Source organism: Pomacea canaliculata, linkage group LG5 (assembly GCF_003073045.1).
Source record: "Pomacea canaliculata isolate SZHN2017 linkage group LG5, ASM307304v1, whole genome shotgun sequence".
Classification (NCBI taxonomy): domain Eukaryota; kingdom Metazoa; phylum Mollusca; class Gastropoda; order Architaenioglossa; family Ampullariidae; genus Pomacea; species Pomacea canaliculata.
The window spans coordinates 9,038,177-9,056,760 of NC_037594.1; the positions used below are offsets into that span (position 1 = coordinate 9,038,177).

The 18,584-nt window shown below is 44.7% G+C and overlaps 1 protein-coding gene and 1 long non-coding RNA gene across 17 annotated transcripts in view; one reads left to right on the top strand and one right to left on the bottom strand.

The window, feature by feature from the left end:
• LOC112563615 (RNA-binding motif, single-stranded-interacting protein 3-like) overlaps nucleotides 1-18,584 on the bottom strand; it is a 141,672-nt gene that overhangs the window by 25,795 nt on the left and 97,293 nt on the right. For 15 of the 16 annotated variants that reach the window (XR_003099081.1, XM_025237755.1, XM_025237753.1 and 12 more), the window contains 3 exons: nucleotides 6,913-7,070; nucleotides 6,501-6,559; nucleotides 5,831-5,922 (listed from right to left, as the gene is read on the bottom strand). Coding sequence is in view for 15 of the 16 variants with exons in the window: in XM_025237755.1 (XP_025093540.1) it covers nucleotides 5,831-5,922; nucleotides 6,501-6,559; nucleotides 6,913-7,070 (309 nt within the window). In the remaining variant the exon portion in view is untranslated. Of the gene's footprint in view, nucleotides 1-5,830; nucleotides 5,923-6,500; nucleotides 6,560-6,912; nucleotides 7,071-7,790; nucleotides 7,815-18,584 lie in introns of those variants that run through there. The other variant, XM_025237769.1, reaches the window with a different exon arrangement.
• Nucleotides 1-18,584, top strand: part of LOC112563616 — an 85,855-nt gene that overhangs the window by 21,687 nt on the left and 45,584 nt on the right. The window lies entirely within an intron of this gene.

Consider the following 18,584-nt stretch of genomic DNA (forward strand, 5'->3'; position numbering starts at 1 on the left):
ATGGTATTAGATAATGACAGAGCATTCAGCCATCTTCCATCTGGGCTTTTTGCGACTCGCGGGTACATTCAAGCAATCGCCATTAGCAACATACCCACCCACCTCCCAATCCACCCAGCACAGCAGTTAGCGGTCATCTTTCCGGCAATCTGAGACTTCGCTGGCTCTTAGACCTATAAACCGCAAATCCAAGCGGCTTCGGTACGACCACCAAATGCAGTTACACTAAGCCGATGCGCAAATCGACGCAATATCCGATGCTATTGTCGTTTGTCTGCACGTGATCGGCTGCAACAAGTCCGCGACTGTGGGTCTCGCCGAGGGCGGGTGGGCATCAGATCAGTCTGTCTCTTATCCAGACTGGGGATGCGAGCCGAAACGATCAGTCACCACGTCATCCACAGCTCTAGCTTCGCGAATGTGTCCTATTAGAATTGCATCCTATTGTTCTCTTAATTACATCGTAAAGAACGGAAGTTGGGTGTCAGAGACATGGGCACACCCCGCGAAATAAAACACGGGTTACCGCAAGTCTATGGGGTAGACACTAGGCGTGCGACGAGCTGATAAACCTTGTTTCTTGCAATTACGAAAACATGTCGTCTCTGCGTACAAGTTGTATGCTTTGCATACTGGCGACAAAATATTCCAAAGGTGTCCGCAGCTCGTATTTATTAGTTTCACCATAAAAAAGTTCCTATTTATTCCCCTTCTCCCCCACCCTTTTCACAGCCGTTGACGGCAGCGCTTCAATGACTACACCCGTGCAATGCGATACATGAGAGCAATAAAAGTGCAATTTGGTAATGACAAGACGAAATAACCTGCGCAATTGTGCACGGGGACACACTGCGAGGGTGATGTAAATGAAGCCTACTTTGCCTCTTGTGAAGCCCTACTCTCGCCTCCAGCCAACTCGACACGGTCTTATCTATGAATTCTTCGGTCTACAAGTTGCTTGTGTCGCTGATGGCAACTCAGCATCTGCCATGGACATTCATTCTCATGAACTTCTGTGGTATCTCATGCTTTCAAATGCCCTGTAGCTTTCTTTCAGACTCGCTACTCATGGATCCAGGCGAAAACAGGCGGGATCAATGACAATTAAACAAAGAAGGCAAATATTTGCATTTAGCAACTATAAATACTTATTAATTTTGGTGCAAATACGTTACTAAGTTGGCCCGCTCGAAGTTGCTGTAATAATGGTAGTAAGATACTATTCTACTGAGCTGAGGAAAAGTGTTGTGAAGAAAACTGAATGGAAGGGAGTAGGGCGTGGGGTTGCGTGCCGTTAATAAAATGTCTTTGATGGGGGTGAGGGGCACATGGATAGAAATGACAGCAGACAAAGCCCGCCACACGATAATGAGCAGGACCTGACCTGCACAGGACAACCAGTCCTCTCCACGTTAGTAAGCCAGTTCTTCCTCTGGCCACCCGCAGCATCGATAGCCTTTAAAGGTATCTTGAACGACAGCCTTCGACAAAGTGTCGCGCCGGGTCACATGGCCAAACCACACCAGCTTGAGCCGTGTGACTTGCAGATTGGTGTTCCTGGTGTCCTACGAATGTGGCAACAGTGCTTCGCACAGTCACTGGTTTTATGGTTGTCTGTACGAGATCCGAAGCAGTCGCCTCAGGAATGTGTTCTCAAAAGCCTGGATTCTCCTCTCTGTATCGACAAGCAGGGTCCACGTTTCACATTCGTAAAGCAGGATCGGTTTTACGAGTGACTTGTACAGATTGCACTTTGTGGTAAAAAATATGTTAGGGCTGCACCAGACCCTGTCCTGCCTAGTCATTGCCGTTATTGCTGTCGCGATTCTGATGCGGACACCAGTCGTGGAGATGCTGTATTTAGAGAGGGTGGCTTTTTAATTACTTAAGACTGTTTACTTCTTTGAGCCGTACCCTGTTCATGTAAATATCTGTTTTGCTGTTGTCAGTGACCATGAGTTTACTTTTGTCAGTGCTGCTCTTCATTCCATATGCATTCGAAAGGTATGTTGGTAAGATCTTACAGTTCTCTGTTAGTGCTCGATCTGATATCGAGCTATTCTGTGGTCGGGGAATTCAGAACCAGATCGATGTCGTCTGCAAATCGATCTTTCACAGATGGAAATGGAAGCGTGATGGTCGTGGAGGGTCTCACGCATGATGTTCTCCAAGAAGGTAGTCTCAAACTGTCTTCTTAATACGCTTTTCTTCGTCGATAGTAGTCGATACAGACCATCACTGATGCTACATGAACGCGAAATAAGGTGGGAGCAGTGATAGCGCAAATACTAAACAGAAAGAATCAGAGAGAAATATAATTATCGCAAAGATAGAACCAAGCTTTCAGCTCAGCCCATTACAACCTCCTACGACAGTGACAATAACCTCTCCTCCTCCTCTCCCTATTCCACGCCCGTACCTCTAACCTAACAACTTCTAGCACCCAGCTGAGAGAGAATTTCAGACGCGACCAACATTTGAAACCGCCTTAGTAGCAATACTGCACTACCGACAGCGGGTTTCATTCAAGTGTAAATATGACGACCTTTTAAAAAATTGGGACAGTAGTATAAAAAAATGTATGGATGCTTTTCAGCGCAGAAGACCGGTCTATACTGCGCGCTTAACTGCCACGAAATGAAGACTACCTTCTCGCTGTGACCGGAGCTGGTGAATGCAGATTCCCCGCAGGATGCCATCTCGTACACATCGTCCTAAACAGCCTTTCCCGACCGCAGAATAGCAGTAACATAAGCATGCTGCGCCTACTTCAAAGAGCGCGGAGGAAAAAGAAAAGCGTCCCCCATGCCGTGAACACTAACAGTGATCAGCTCGTAGGTCGAATACTGAACACCATTGTGGAAGGTCAAGAAGGAGCCATATTCATGTATGTATAAGCTGCAGAGACCTTTTGGGAAAAGATTTACAAAAAAAACTACTACCCCCTTCTCTTTTCCGAGGGACAAAAGAGGGGACTACAAACGGGGTGGGAAGGAAGGTGCAGCAGTTGGCCGTGCAGTCGGTGCCAAGCGTTTTCCCACTCCTCCCACTCCATCGCTCTGACAGTCGAACAGCAACACCCATTGTACAGACCCTCGCCTCTCGCTCGCCTACAACAAGGGCCGCCGCCGAAAAGGGAGACTAGAGCGCTCTTTCAAGCTAGTCTTCGCTGGTTTATAAGGATCAGACGACTGTTGTGCGAAAGGATGTGAACCAAAACTCTCCGGGTTCGAAATATATACAAAGCATTTAAGCAGGCCCCAAAACAATTTACCCGACAGTAGACAGCATGACGGAGATCCATCGCTGTCCTCATTAGCATAAAAATGCGCTGGAATAGAATAATAAACTAAAACAAACTCCGGAGGTGAGGGGTGAGAAATTCATAAACATTTTCGGCAAAAGGATACTCTCAAAACCACGGGTTTATTTTTATTATTATCATTAAAGAAAATTAAACTATAAAACGCCGCTGTTTCCACGAGACGATGGCTTGTTGCATGACAGATGCCAATCCCCTATTTTTAAATCAAGTATTTTTTTTTTAATGAAGGACTGTATTACCTAATCATAAGCAATTCGATCGATGGTTAGCCAGAGTGCACAAGTGATGGGAAACAAAATCGTCCATAACAAGCACGCATGGGAAAGAGAAATGGTAGGGTTCTTAAGACAATTTTAGAAATTATGGGTTATTTCTCCTCCCACCTCCACCCCACTACTCCAACCCGCTGCCGGTCGTTGGCCTGTTCCCTATCATTCACTTGCTGACCCAGGATCATCAATCATTTTGCCCACCCAGTTTGGGCCACGGTTACCATCGCTACGCTGTAAACCCACCCGCCCGCTCTCCATTCGTTCCACAGTCTCCCGCTAGGTTTGCTGGGTCTGTTACCGGCCACTTGACATGGACCGGACAAACTTCGCTTCAAACAGAACCCCTCTGCCCCTCCTAATCCAAACACTGGTGACAAGTGTCAACCCCGTGAAATGATTAAAAAAAATTTTCAGGCAGATCGGCAAAGTACCAGCTTAAGTATACCGGGTACTTCTCAACCATTGGCGCCAGTCCGCACGGATGGACGTCTGAGCACGCTATTTTCATTTAAAAATAACAAACCCATGCATGCGATGTATTGTTTTTTTTTCCCGGCAGGGCTGAGAGGGGGGAAAATGGGATCCCTTTCACCCAAGGGAAGATACAATCGAGGCTCGTGTGTGTGAACATCTGTGTGACATGCAAATGCTGCCAGAGTTACAGAGATCGTCGTCACTGCTTTCGGGGGTGGGGTTAACAAGGGTTCATCCAAAAAAAACACAACAACAACAAACCTGGGCGGGAGTGCATTTGTACTCGTATTATTTTACGACACATACAAACGTTTGTATGTAGGGAAAAGCAGACGAGAACATTTTTGGGCCTCCCCCCTCCCAATCCCAGCGGACTCCTTCATCTCGATGCTACAGCACATTTCAGTGACCAAGAAAAGTAAGCTGGCATTTGTTTTGTTGCATCGCTACAAGCTATTCTATGGGTTGCAGGCTAAAGCATTTTGCAAGTGACATTTCTTACTCTTGGAAATAATTGCCGCAATTATGAAAAATATTTTTAATTGTTGTAAAATAATAATCATCTCTTCTGATATCTAAACACCCTATAGTTACATCACTTTGAAAGAGGAAACAATATTTGGTAACTTCCCGCTGAAACATTGACACAATCAAAAACAAAACCAAAAAACATAACCTGTAGGGCAATGAGGAGTTCATTCTTCAGTCCTAAGCCTAAAGACACCTGTTTGGTATGCACAATTTTCCTGTTTTTATGTTTCCTTTTAACAAAATTAGTTTATTCCATTATATTATTGCAGGATTGTGTGTGTTCAAATTACAGGCATTTTGGTCTACTAAACATTCAGCACTTTCCTCACATATATGCTTTTCACCCCTCTCTCCCTCTGCGAGTAGATTTGACCCTACAGGAAGGGCATGAGAAAGACAAAAGCCAGCTTCATAAGCTCAGGCCTTGCACGCTGTGCCTCATTATCACTGTGCACAACAGCACAGCACAAAATGCTGTCACTGACCCAACTCCCCTCCTCACTCTGAGGTCCAGCACCATGAAGCACAGCCCTACCCCTTATGCACTTTCTGCTTCATGAACACAGGCTTCTAATCATATTTTCTGTTCTGGAGGTTATCAGAAACTGTCATCTCAGTTGTACTCTTTGTAGTGTGCTTTACACAGAAAACCAGTCAACCGCTGTTGCTATGAGCAGGCACACTAAGCTCAAAGATGACATAAAAAATTGTAGAGCTATCTGTAGATATAAGTGGAACATGCATTCACCTATCAAACTTTTATTCAGTCTGCATGTCTACAAACAGCTAATGCCATAGTGCCAAAAAATGTTTTATAAACAAATCTGATGACTAGCTGTATTTGATCATTTGTAATGGTTAGCCTTGCTCACTAAGAAAACTACAAAAGCTTATTTAGCCACACCCCCCCTCCTTAAACAGTAACAGTGTTAAAGCCTATGCAGAGCTAGTAACTGTCCCCAAAGAGGTCTCTATTTTGCGGTGTGAATGCATATTAACCTTATGACACAAGCCTGAGCCTCTCAGGGCAGAAAGTGGGGCACATTTAAAACCCTCATGACAAAACACGTCTCCCTTCAGCTGACATAGTAATATGTTCTCCACAAGTGCATTTTAAATACAAATACTTAATTTCTTTAGCAATATCCTATCTATATTCTCCACCACCTCCCTGCAACTTCAGTAGCTATGCTTCATTATCTGTAACTATAACAGTAATTGTACCCACTTTGGCCATCTGCGCCTGTATTCCCTGAGCCTGCAGTGCTTGAACTGCCAACTCTGCTGCCTGGGGTGCCTCAAAGTCAACAAAGCCATAACCTGCAGTGAGCAAGCATGTTTTGATTTTCTTCCTGTTCATTTACTGATAACCTCAGAACTCAAGCAAAAACTAGAATTCTCAGATCACTAGAAACTCCTTCAATCTGTTTTCCCTTTTCAAAAAAAGTGTTTTTTTTTTTTTTGCTGTACAAGATTTCCATTGTTATATTTTTTCAGTTTTCCTTGAATATCAAATAGCACATGTCTACAGTTACTTAAGTTTAAACAGCACCTGCATCGTTGCTGTTATACTGATTTTTTTTAGAATACAAACTTTTAGATTTTATTTTTTGCAATCATTTTTTACTAGTTACTTGCATGAAAAGATGTTTAATGATATTTGATTCTATTTTAAAAATTTATGTTAAAACTGAAAAATAAGATGGAAGAGTACATTTGCGATACAGACCTCACAGAAAAACTAGAATGGAATAAATACTTCAGCGCTTTTGAAATTTATGATTGTTACACTTTTTTTCAAATTGAGAATTTTTTTCTTTCTTAATTATGGGTCAATGACCAAGAAAGCTTAGAGAAGTTCTTAATAACTGTCACAAGAGCAATGGAATGACACTTACCTTTGCATTTGTTTGTTGTTTGGTCAATTATTGCTTTTGTGGATGTTATTTTACCAAATCTGTTTTAAAAAGGCATTTCACTAGTGAATTTCACATATAGGATGATATATATATATACACGCACACAATTATAGCATGGCACGAGGAACCAAATTAAGTATGCTTGAAAAACTAGAGCATGCTTGATGTCAAAAGTTTTGCATATCTAAATAGCAAATTACCTGTCATAATAATACACTGATCTGGAATAACAACAAAATCTGCTGAGTCAGAACCTTTCATTTAAACATACAAAACGGTAATGAAATGAAACATGCGTTAGCAGCTACCTATATGATATTAGGATGAAGTTAAGAAATTAAATGGATCACAATATCATCATTCTATGTACATAATTGTATTTAGAACTTACGACTGGCACAGATTGACCAAGTCCTTGTCAGTGGTGCTGGGACTGAGGCCCCGTATGTATAAGTTGGTTCTGGACAAGGCATCTCCGGAACTGTGGTTGCTAGACTGGCTGCTAGTGGTGTTGGGGCTGGCCGCCGGCATGCTGCGTGCTGGATATGTCTGTAAAGACACAAGTGTCCAGATATTTACTTGACATGTCTAAATAAAAGCATGCAGGTTTTGTTGTAAAGATGCAAATTTATAAATAATGGAGAATGGGAATTTATGTGTTAATAATGGAGAGTGGGTGTTTGTCCAGACTGTTGCTAGATATAGCTGAACAACAGAGTGCCAGTTACATCTATAAAGACACAAATGTCCTGTTCCTAATCATAGACTGTCAAGACTGTAACTGAATGACAGGGCTGTAAAGATACTATTGTCCTTACTGTTACTACACATGTACAAACAATGCAGTCGTAGTATATCAGTAAAAATACAAATGTCCTGCTACTAGGCAAAGAGAGAAATTAAGTGCTGCAAAGGCACAAGTGTCCAAACTATTACTAGACATGTCAGAACACTTCCGTGCTGCATACAGGAAGTTAAGATGACATAAGTGCACTTAATTGTAGCTTTGCAAACTGTAATGGTATCTTAGTGTACGCATACGTAATAACATGTAATCAAGGAAAAACAAGATCGGCAAATTTTACATAAAGCAACAACTTTTCGGAGGGGTTGTTTGAGAAATAAACCCATCCCAAATGTTATAAAGCATATTCTCAACTGTTGATCAAAGAAAACTGACAATCCATAAGACACATGACATTATTTCTTCTCCAGGAAAATATATATATATGGACACTATCCATAGTTAAGGTTAAACATGGCACTTACTCGGTACTCTTGTTCTGCCAAGAAGCTACAACTATCCTACATGTCATTTGCATTCGATGTCTAACTTCATTAACAAAAATATCTGTATCACATGACACAAACCATTTGTCTTCCGCCTCTGCTTTGAAACAAAAGACGACCACACACACAGAGAAGCCACCACTTTTAATGTCATACCAAGCAGATAATTTCTAGTCTCTGCCTTGTAACGCGGAAGCTGATACCATAATTTCTGAGAGGCCTGTTAGTTGGGGCGGGAGGAAAGGGGGACCTTCTTGTTCACTACTTCTGACAGCGCAAGAGGCTGTGTGGTTATCCAGAAATGAAGTGTGTTCAACGAGTCGAGGTTCGTACTCGAAACACAATAGCAAGCCACTCCCTACTTAAACGTTGCAGACATGCGATATTTCGGAGTTTATTCGCCCTGGTTAAAAAAAACCCTTCCCCATCAAAAAAAAAAAAAAAAAAAAAAGGGGGAGGGGGCATATTGCAAAAGTGATCCTCCCATCACTAACAGTGAGGATGGTGAAGGATTTCCTCCCTACACACACACTCGTTTTTAATCAATTCGCGGTATGGTGCAAGCTACGAGATTTCCTGTTGCGGCGACGTGGTGTGCGCAGATTGAAACTCCATCTTGCCAAATCACCCTTCTCTTGTCTCCATTTTCATATCGCCCTATCGCTCGCTTCACTCCGATGACAAACACGCGCCTTCAAGAGTCCTGCAAAGATTGCCGAGCTCCTGAAGATGGCACGTGCAGGATCCCGCATAGCTATAACATTGATATCAAAAGACAAGAACGTTCACTTGCTGGAAGCTCGTTCTATAACTGTCATCACCTTGCTGCTTTAGGAATAGTGGAGGTTATGCATCTGCAAAACGCAGTCCCAGTCCAGAGGCTGCTACTGCGGACCTTCCGTTCCGAACTACACCGACATCCACCTGCCCGACCTCCAAACTTTCACGAAGCAGATGTCTCTCAGCGCCCATCTCTCTCCACACACACACTCCTCTCCTCAGAAGGAGGATTATCGCAAACGTGTTTTTCATCCATTCACAGTGGCAGATTTAGAATCCAATTATATACAGGTCAGCAAGGACCACCTGAAGACCAGCAGTCACTGAGCTAGGTCATCGCGTGACGCTCGGAAGCGACGATAACTGGGGTCAGGGGTTGGCCGGTGGCATCCGCGTCTGCCCTCCCAGACATGGTAGCTGGCAGATTTATCGTGGAGGTTCGTTAGCGACTAATTTGTGAGATTGTGTCACAAACTGCAGAAAGTGAGGGAGGGGAGCGGGTATTTTCATATGCATTATCATTGGGATATAAAAAAGTATGTGCGAGTGACATGGGCGCACTGAAGGTAACCAAACAAAGCAAAATTAGGAACAAATTTTTTTGCTCACGCATTTTCAGAAAAAAGCAAATTTATATCGAACATAATGGTGCCCTTTAACAAAGTAACGACGAAAAGCCTTTTCTCACCCACCTTGCGCGAGTATTAATCATAACAACAAACCTATTTTCGCAGTGCACGTTTATTGCATGGGCTGACTAGACGGAAATTTTGTCAACGCCTTAAATTGTTTCAGCCGGGAGAGGTATGTGCAAATAAATTATTACTATTAAAACGCAATCGCTAGCCAAGCATATTTCACCAATTTTATGTGATTGTTAAACATGTTACAGCCATAACCTCCCTCTCCTTACAGTTTTTCCTATGTTCCTCACCTTCACACCGCTTGATACCACATCCTCACCCTTTGACAACTCTCGTTACGAGCCAACGTCGTATTGATCCAGTACCCCATTAGCTCTCACCCCAACCGTCTTTTCACACACACCCTACCCCTCTTTCCACCTCGGACTCCGCTCTCCGGTACACCGTGACTGAGGCTTGCCTGACGAGGCTCTGGTAACTCAATGCGCCCCATGGCGGGCTGAACACAATGCACGTTCACAGTAGGGCTGGCTCTTGGCTCCAGGCAAATATCGATCAGAGTTCGATCAAACGCCAACTGACAGTTTGCAAGGCGCGCCTGTTCGCACGCATGGCGGGAAAAAGGAAGAGAGAGATATGGGAGGGGGAGGTCAGTGAAGGAGGGCGTCGGCCTCGCCTTCCCCCTTTTCACCTGTTCGTTCTCCTCCACCTTGACGGTGATCGAACGCGGATACGGGAGAAGCCGCCCTGTCTTCCAGCACCCACCCTCGTCCTACAACGTCAGATTTGTCGCGCCGCCAATCAGCGATCGTTGGTGAAGGTTTGTTTTACCTGGGGTGGGGGGTGGGAGGGATTAGAGTGTCGACGTCGCATGCATAGAGACACTTTCGTGCACAGTGCAGCAGTCCCTCCACCCACCTTTGTGTGTCTGACAGCGCGTGCGTGCTTCCTTCTAACCGGCCCCCTTTGGCGAGGACTGAAAAGGCCAATCGGGTACGTAGGCCTTGCCAAGTCAGCCAACCGTTGCGCGTGCTCGGCGCTTTGCACGCGGTTCGTTCCTTCTCGAAACGTGGCAGCAAAACAGATTACACCCCTTCCCACCATCTTCTTGGTTCACTTCCGCATCTTCCGCCGTCACGTCACGTGTCTTCTACCACCATAGACTTGCATGTTGTTGACCTCCACTGACCTCTGGTGATCGGAGGGTGGATGCAACATCAAAATTTGCAGATATATTTGAGGAAAGGGTGCCTCAGTGGCGAAAACATGATGCCGCTATAAGGTCTGTCTGGAAAGCTAGAACCAAGCTAAGTGAAATGAGGCGGTGGGGAATTATAAGCAATCTTGCTAATAAACTCTGAGTCCCGGCAAGGTCCGATGTCTCTTCAGGGGCAGTCAGGCGCCATTTTATACAATCTGTTCACTTCGTACGATTTTCAACAAACCTGCAGGAGTTGCAAAGCCGTCCAGCGGCTCGTCACCATGGAAATGCCAAAGTGTACGCTCGACATAGCCACAACAAACTTCATCAACGCCTGACATTTCGGCCAGCACCTTCCGACATCGCAGCAAGATGCCATGAAAGATATTTGGCTGGTCACGGCTGCTCGCCAAATGTCAGTGTTAAAGTTTACCAGCAGAGAACGACAGTTACAGGAACGTTTAATATCACCAAAACAAGCAAAGCGAAAAAACCCTCGGGTTTGAGTAATCACCTTTGACCACGCAAGCACTTTACTATACAAAGCAAACCGCAAAAGTCACTTGGCGAAATTCCTGGTCTTCTTGTTGCTTTGCCTCATCAGTGCTAAACCATGTTAGGTACCTGTTATCACATCAGCTTGCATAAGACATCCTTAATGAAGATGAATCCGCTGCAAGTAGCATAGCATCCAAAATGGCAGCTTCTTGTTCATCAGGGTACAGATGCACAAAACCAGCGAGTACCTGTCACAGTATTTATGGTCCATTAACAAAAGGATACCTCTCTCACTCACCCTCTATCTCCACCGTTTGCAAGCTGTGTACAAAATTTAATCGTTTAAATAAAAAAATCAACTAAGCCCGTCTTCACTCCTAATTTAAAAAATCATCATAGGTCAACAGTTGCCGACATGGAAGTCTCCCCCACCCAGTGCTTGGGGTGTATGTGGGAAGATGTAAAAGGAACAAGGCGGAGATGCAGCCTCCTGCACCATCCGAAACTAAAGCTGTCTCCTGAACTCTGCTGCCTTAGTTTGCAGAACCCGCGAAGCTGGACCCAAAAACAAACCCCAAGAGTTTCTGAGCACAAAAAGCAGTGAAAGTTCACTTTCATACTTTCTTGCTAGTGAGGAATTGATGACACTTCAAAACTGCAGATTAAAAAAAAATTATATCAAGACTGATTTCGCGTTTCCTCGTGCTATACTACTGTGCAAGGTTCTCTGTGCAGACGGAATCTCTTAAAGTTAACAAACGTTGCACCGCTTTCCAAACTTAGAGAACGGGGTGCAAAGCTGGGCTATAATCTAAATAAATTCGCCCATATTTCTCGTTTAAAAAATGGACGAAAGCGAGGAGGTAAATAAATACTAGTTCTACTCATCTTTCTTCTATTTCATTCGATCAGACAGACGATAGTGAAAAGGGAGGGAGTGGTGGTGGCAGAAATCCCCGTAGACGAGTGACGATCAGATAGTCACTATGCGTTGACAGCAATGACAGGGAGATAGTATGCCCTATCGCTGTTCAGGTGCGATTTATCAGTGACTTCCGCTCATTGGAGTAAACATGCATTAATCATCCGTTCCTCCATGAGGCTTTCTAAAAATAAGGACATGAAAACAAACTACTCGGCTGATTCATCCCACCACCATCACCACCACAAGCCCCACCAGCAGAGAACGCATTTTCCCTGGTCTCCATCCCACCGCGGTAGGCTCGGAAATGTCAGCTCGTAACACAGAATAAACTGTACTCCAAGGCTTCTCGAAGACTCGTTAAAACAGTAACATCAGAAGCAAGCCGTTGATAAACTGACTCACTTCAAACATCATCTTGCCCTGCGCCTGGCCGGCCGGCTGCGTGGGCGGCTAGCCTCGCACGTCAGCGGTTCAGACGGCTTAGCGCTTACCCGGGGTGCAGTTGCGCGCGTGTTATGGATACTCGTGCAAATTTCTATTTTACAGATTTAAATTTTATCAAAACACTGTTGTTGCGTATGTCAATTACGTGTCCATATAGGTTATCTGTTCACAATCTGCGAGGGGAAGCTGCGAGTCCTGGCGATAAATGTCACGGCCAGTTACTGGAACAATTATGGCAGACAGTACTTCAAGTCTCCCACTGGCGACATAAGATAACGGCCACACTTGTCGAGGCCCAGTGCTGCGTTACACAAAACGTTCGTCATGTCCTTTTCTATTCATAACATTTCCCACAATTTTACCTTGGGAAACTGGCCTTCTGTGCATTTGCAAAACAGCTATATGTATGACATTGCCTGTCCACTCATGTCAACATGTGGCCCCCTTATTTTAAACTAACGGACAATAAGATAACCTTAGTCATCGGTGGAGAGTGGAAAATTGCTATGTACCATACATAGAGACCTCCATAGATGGTTGGTGCTTTAAAAGGTCTTGGACACTTATATAAAGATAAGGAACTCAGATGTCGAAGGAATTATAGACCAGCGAGAGGGTCGATGATGAAGACGGCAGTGTCCCAGACAGCACAGGAACGCACAAAGGGTGGGTGCAACGGGTTGCTCTCTCTCTCGTCTGTTAATGGCTTGAACTCGGGGGTCATAAACTTCTTCCAAACCCTGATCCTCAAACACTCTTTTACATCAGCAATCTGGCGCAATCGACTTTAATCGTCCGAGACCGTCTTCGTCGGTTTCGATGTGGATTCAGACAACCACACTGTACAGCGGGTTTCACCATCAGCGCGTCTGGCAGACACCCTCCTCCATCCACACTACAGTTGCTTCGCCACATTCTAGATAACAAAAACCTGGATATGATAGGGAAAACCGAGCGTTGAAGATACGGAACCACAGTAGCTGTACAACCCGACATCTTGACAGTATTAACTCTCTTTCTTTCGCACACCAATTCTCTAATTTTTTAAAAGGACACGGAAAGAGGTATAGGGGGAACAAAATGATAATGAAGCTCATCCGTTTTCCTTTCTACGCATCTTTCTTTTCATGCATCTCTCCCGTGCCTGCGCCATCAAAAGCGGAACTTTCGCTACAATGATTATCCCGTGATGAACGAGCTCTAGAGGTGAGTGTGGATGCTGCTCCATCTTGGCTTTCAGAAGCGAGTTCCGGCGTCACTCAACTTCCAGGCAGCGCACGAAATTAAGTCATTACCAAAGTATTGCAGCAATTTCTTAGTCACTTTCTGGCAAACCGGGCAATAAGGATGTGCACATCTTCGTTAAGCCTACTCCAGTGAAGAATCTTTATCAGTTTTAGGCTGGCACGGCTCCATCTTACGCCCGGAACAAGGCTTCATTCACATCTCTACAGCAGAAAAATCAAATAATATGATGGTGGTGGGCAAGTGTGACTGGGCTTGCAGTCACCGGCAGCTGAACTAAACGCGGTGGTGAGAGTCAGCCACAGCTGCATCATCACACATTTCCGCCTTTTTTAACGATGATTCGACTCTCGACACATGCTTTTATGATAGGAAGTTAGCAATAGTCCCGCGTGATTTGAGACCTACACTCGTCAACAAACATAAACCATCAACAAGCGACTTTAAAATACGCAATAACATTTTATTTTTAATCCACAGTAAGTCCGTTATAGCGTTCAACGTTCAAGTTTCTAGATTCCTCCGTTCTAAAGCGCAGACAGGCTGGCCAAATGCACCCCATGTTCATTGGGAGGCATAAGGCAAAGAATCTTGTCGACTTTCGAAATGTAGGCAGTAGAGATTACAAGCCTAGAATAATCCTCCTTGTTGCCCTCCAGTCGTCGTCTGCTCACGTAGACGCTTACCATTCCGACGTCGCCTGGACGTACAGGAGTATGCGTCACACTTGTGATCGCTGCAACTGAGTTATGTACGTTGTACCCGCACATCAGTTTTACTGCGATCCACCTCCCCTCCACCACTTTGCTCTCTATTCCCCCATCATCACCACTACAACACCCCGCCAAGCTACGAGACTTGTTTGAAGATGTCTTTGCCAGAGGAACGTACGCACCTTTCAACTCAATCTGTTCACGTCGAGGCCCAGCAACGAGGTTAGAGGTGGGGTTCTTCACGCTAAATAACCCAAGTTTAGTTCCAATGGATGTATTTCACATGCATAAGTATTCTACTGAAAAATATCTCTTGTGTCGATTGTACATGTAATGTAACTCTCCTTTAAAAATAATCCCCTCACACACACACACACGTGTCACACGATGACGAGTATTACTGTTCAATGATGCTGAGGTCATGCTACTCTGAATCATGAAAACAAGGCCACATCCAGCAGACTAAAAAGCAACCAATTAATAATAATATACAACGATATATCGAAACCCAAGAACGGAGCACAAATGAACAGAATGTCTCTACCTCCTCTGCTCACCCACCAACCCTCCGAAATTTACGGTTCGATCCTCAGAACTCATTTGGAGGTCATGAGTTCTAGATGTTTAGTCGGTGCCCCAGCATACTGAAGACTACGAGCTATTTCCCTTTCCTCGGTCCCTTCTGGGCGAGGGATCCATCTTCCAGTCTGAGACACGTGCACCCTGGGGGCATGAAGCGAATTCCCACCCTGAAGACTGTCCACTGGCTCTGGCGCCGTCGCCCCTATGCGCCATCTTGAGAGGACTTCTCGGCACAATCTGCGTGCACGTGAATGGGTCAGCGACCCCAGCCGTTGTTTAGCAGTGCAAGAATGTGGTACTTATACAATCCGGAAGATGGCCCCGAGTATCTGCTTGCTTTATCAGTAGAGTGTTTGGCCTGGACCCTGCAGGAGAGCGCAAAAATTTCGCAAGATCTCAAAGCATGTCACGGTGTATGATATTCCCGTTGTCCCGAAGCCAGGTCATGGTTTCTGTAAACAGCATCACCCCTACCAGCCTGCACAGTCAGATGCACTACCCCACTCTTTTGCCCGCACCACTTCCAACCGTTACATCGCCTTGTAGTAGCCACGGAAAATAATCAGCAGCCAACAAGCGGAAGTGAAGCGATGCTGTGTTTGAATAGCATTCTCTGGCACCGATGTGCCTCTTTGTTACCTTTCAACGCGCAACAAGTTTAAAAATGCAGCTTTGTTGTGTTGCTGTTGCTACCCGCCATTATCCGTCGGGTGCTTCGAGATAAGCTGTCTCAATTCTCGACGGAATCGGAGGAATTACCTGACAAATCTGCGCGCCGCGTCCCTGAAAGGTGACGGCAGACGAGGCTGGTGTTAACACCGCCCAAGTTTAGACAGCTGCCGAAGCAATAAAGAATATTCAATACGTGGACTGTTTGCTTTCCACAGCTGAAGAGGCCGTCACGCGCAATGGAGTGACATCGCGCATGCACGCCCGCAATCACTTTAATCACCGACCATGGGTAGGGGGGACGGGTTCCTCTTACTACCCCTCACCCTCATCCCCATCCCCAATCTCATGCGGATTCTTAGGTTTCTTTCAGGGTCGGTACACCCGTCCTTTTGTGTTATATCTTTAACAGTAAAGGCTGCTTTCGCTGCCTCTCCGTTTTGGCCCCTCGATAATATGGGCGCACTGAGCCCACCTTTGTGATGTAAGACAAAAGTCAACAGCACCTATTGTCACACACACAAACACACATGCGTTCTGTCTCAAAACCGTTTATTTATTTACTTTAGTGAGCTTGGTTATGGCATCTAGCGCTTCTGGACTGTAGCCCATTGCTACAAAGAACATTACAGAGAATAAAATAAATGAAAATGACATATCTATAAAGAAGTGATCTCTCAGCTCCCATACTTTATACAGAAAATAAACAAGGCAACGCTTTATAAACACAACAGGAAAGGTAAGTTGTTGATTGTAATGACATATTGTTAACTATGCAGACTAATATCATGAAGGTTCTTGACAATATTTTTCAGGGATATTTGTATGTCGGACAATTTATTCGAAAGTTCTGTACGTCTGCAACAATTCCCGTGACTATTTAAACAACATAATTTAAACGAAACCGTGTCTCTTATGCCAACACCCGCGTGATGAAGGTTGAGAGAATCGTTAACGAAATGGCCATCAACTGGCTGGTACACAAATAGCGTACAAGCTCGCACCTCCTCCCCGACAATTGCGCAGTAAGTATACATACACTTGTATCCATCATTTCTACTCACCCCTCTTGGTGTCTGCTTGTTTGTTTTGCCTCTGCTTATAGGCCTATCATTGAGGAGGCACACAGGAAGCCCTGTCTGCTTAGTATCAAAACAAGAGAAACTTTGTACAAAAACAACCCACCGACATAAACACTCTCTATTGACTGGTTATCCAGGTTGTACAAGGCAAAGAATTCACTAAAGGCCTGTTTTCTGAAGTTGCGCAGTAGGCCGCGCGCGAAGCACACTAAAGAACACGTGAAGACTACCTCCCCCCTGTCTCTTGGATTTTATCTACAAGGTCAGGGGCTACGTTGTGAAATAACAACGGACAGTAGCGAGAGGAACAACGGAATGTGAAAAAAATGGAGAGGGAAGAGAAAAGAGCTAACAGGACGAGGGGGAGTGGGGAGCAGGACGGTGAAGGAGAAGGCTTGGGGGGACAGGTAAAAGTTTTTTTTAGGGGGGTGGGAGGGGAAAGAGAACAAAATAGGTCAAGCATGAAATTAAAGCAGGTATGCATGGCAAATCAGGAAAGACGTGTCCTTTTTTCGGCTTCGCTTGTTCGTTGTCGCAGGCGAGACAAGTCGTCACAAGTAGGACAGGCTGAACAGGTAAAGAAGAGAGAGACCAAAAAACCCGATGATGGCGATTTTTGTAGACTGGCAAACGCCAGTCAAGAGACCCAACTATCGCTAAAGAGGATCTCCGTTCCCTGCGCGCATTGGCAACTCCTTCACATACATTAAATTCTCCATATCTTTCAGGTGTAGGGGATTGTGTGCACTTTTATGTCTGGTTACAAGCGTTCTTGTTGCCAGGTCGGTCCTTGGGGGCGTCAAATATCTTCCAAGAAGAGTACATTTCAAGAGTCGTTTAACACCCATCCTTAAAGCAATTAGCATACATTTCCTCCCCCCCCCCCCGTACACTTGGTAGGCGAATATTGATCGAGACCATCACTGCCGATCACAACCAAAGGTTTCTGACTTTTATTTGCCCTTATATGGACCGATTTATAAACATTTCACAATCAGGCGTTTTGCTTACTGTGCTAAAGTGATTCAAAGGTGGAAATTCTCCGCGCGTTGTTTAGACATTGAATCACAGACAGGAAGTACACTCAGCACTTCGTGACGCCATGCGATCCCTGGTTTTCGTTTCCACTTCCAGTTTTAATTCTAGAGACCGAGAAACACCAACAGAAAAATGTGTGGAAGTGGTGGTTGTGTGTGTGGGAGGGCGGTGTGAAGACAGAGTGCATAATGGATAGGACCGTCTGCGCTGATATAAAAAACTACTCTGACATGCAATTAGGCAATAAGAGCAGGGAGTAAAAACTTTATTATCACGCCCCGAGGGATGAGTTGCACAACACGTTTCTAAAACATAAAAATGTTTTAAAGAAGTTTCAAAATGTTTTAAATTTAGAAACCTTTTTCAAAAATCGCTCCTCTGCCATTTGACGCGTGGCAAAAGCACATGCGAAAAACCTGCTGATATGAACGAAAGTCTTTACTTCGTTTACAACAGTTTTAGTTTTTTAAAAACGTTCATAAACTGTGTAGTGCACTGGGTGATATAAAACTATTTAGTTTTGAGGTACAAAACTGTTTAAAATTAAAAGTGTGTTGTGCAACAAGGCCCCTGAGGTTTGTGGGAAAGCTTGCGTCACCAAGTTATTTCCTTACTTATTGCGCGGAATCCATGATTAACGAACTCTCTTGTGACAGCCCCTGAAGAGAAAGTCCGCCGTTAGTAAGATGAGACGAACATTACACTAAAGCGAGTAGAGAGGGTAAGGCAGTAGGAACCGCGACCACATCTTCACCTCTCCAACCCCAATGTCCCTCTCTACCCCCTCTTACAAAACAAGCAAATAAAATGGTCAAAAAAGTCTGACATAAGCAACTCCGTATCCCCTATTACAAAACAAACAAAAAAACGGTCGCGAAGTCCCACAGAAGAAACTGGTACTGGAACCCGGGATGTACCAAACGTCCCGGCTGTCGAGTTGTGCAAGTCCTGG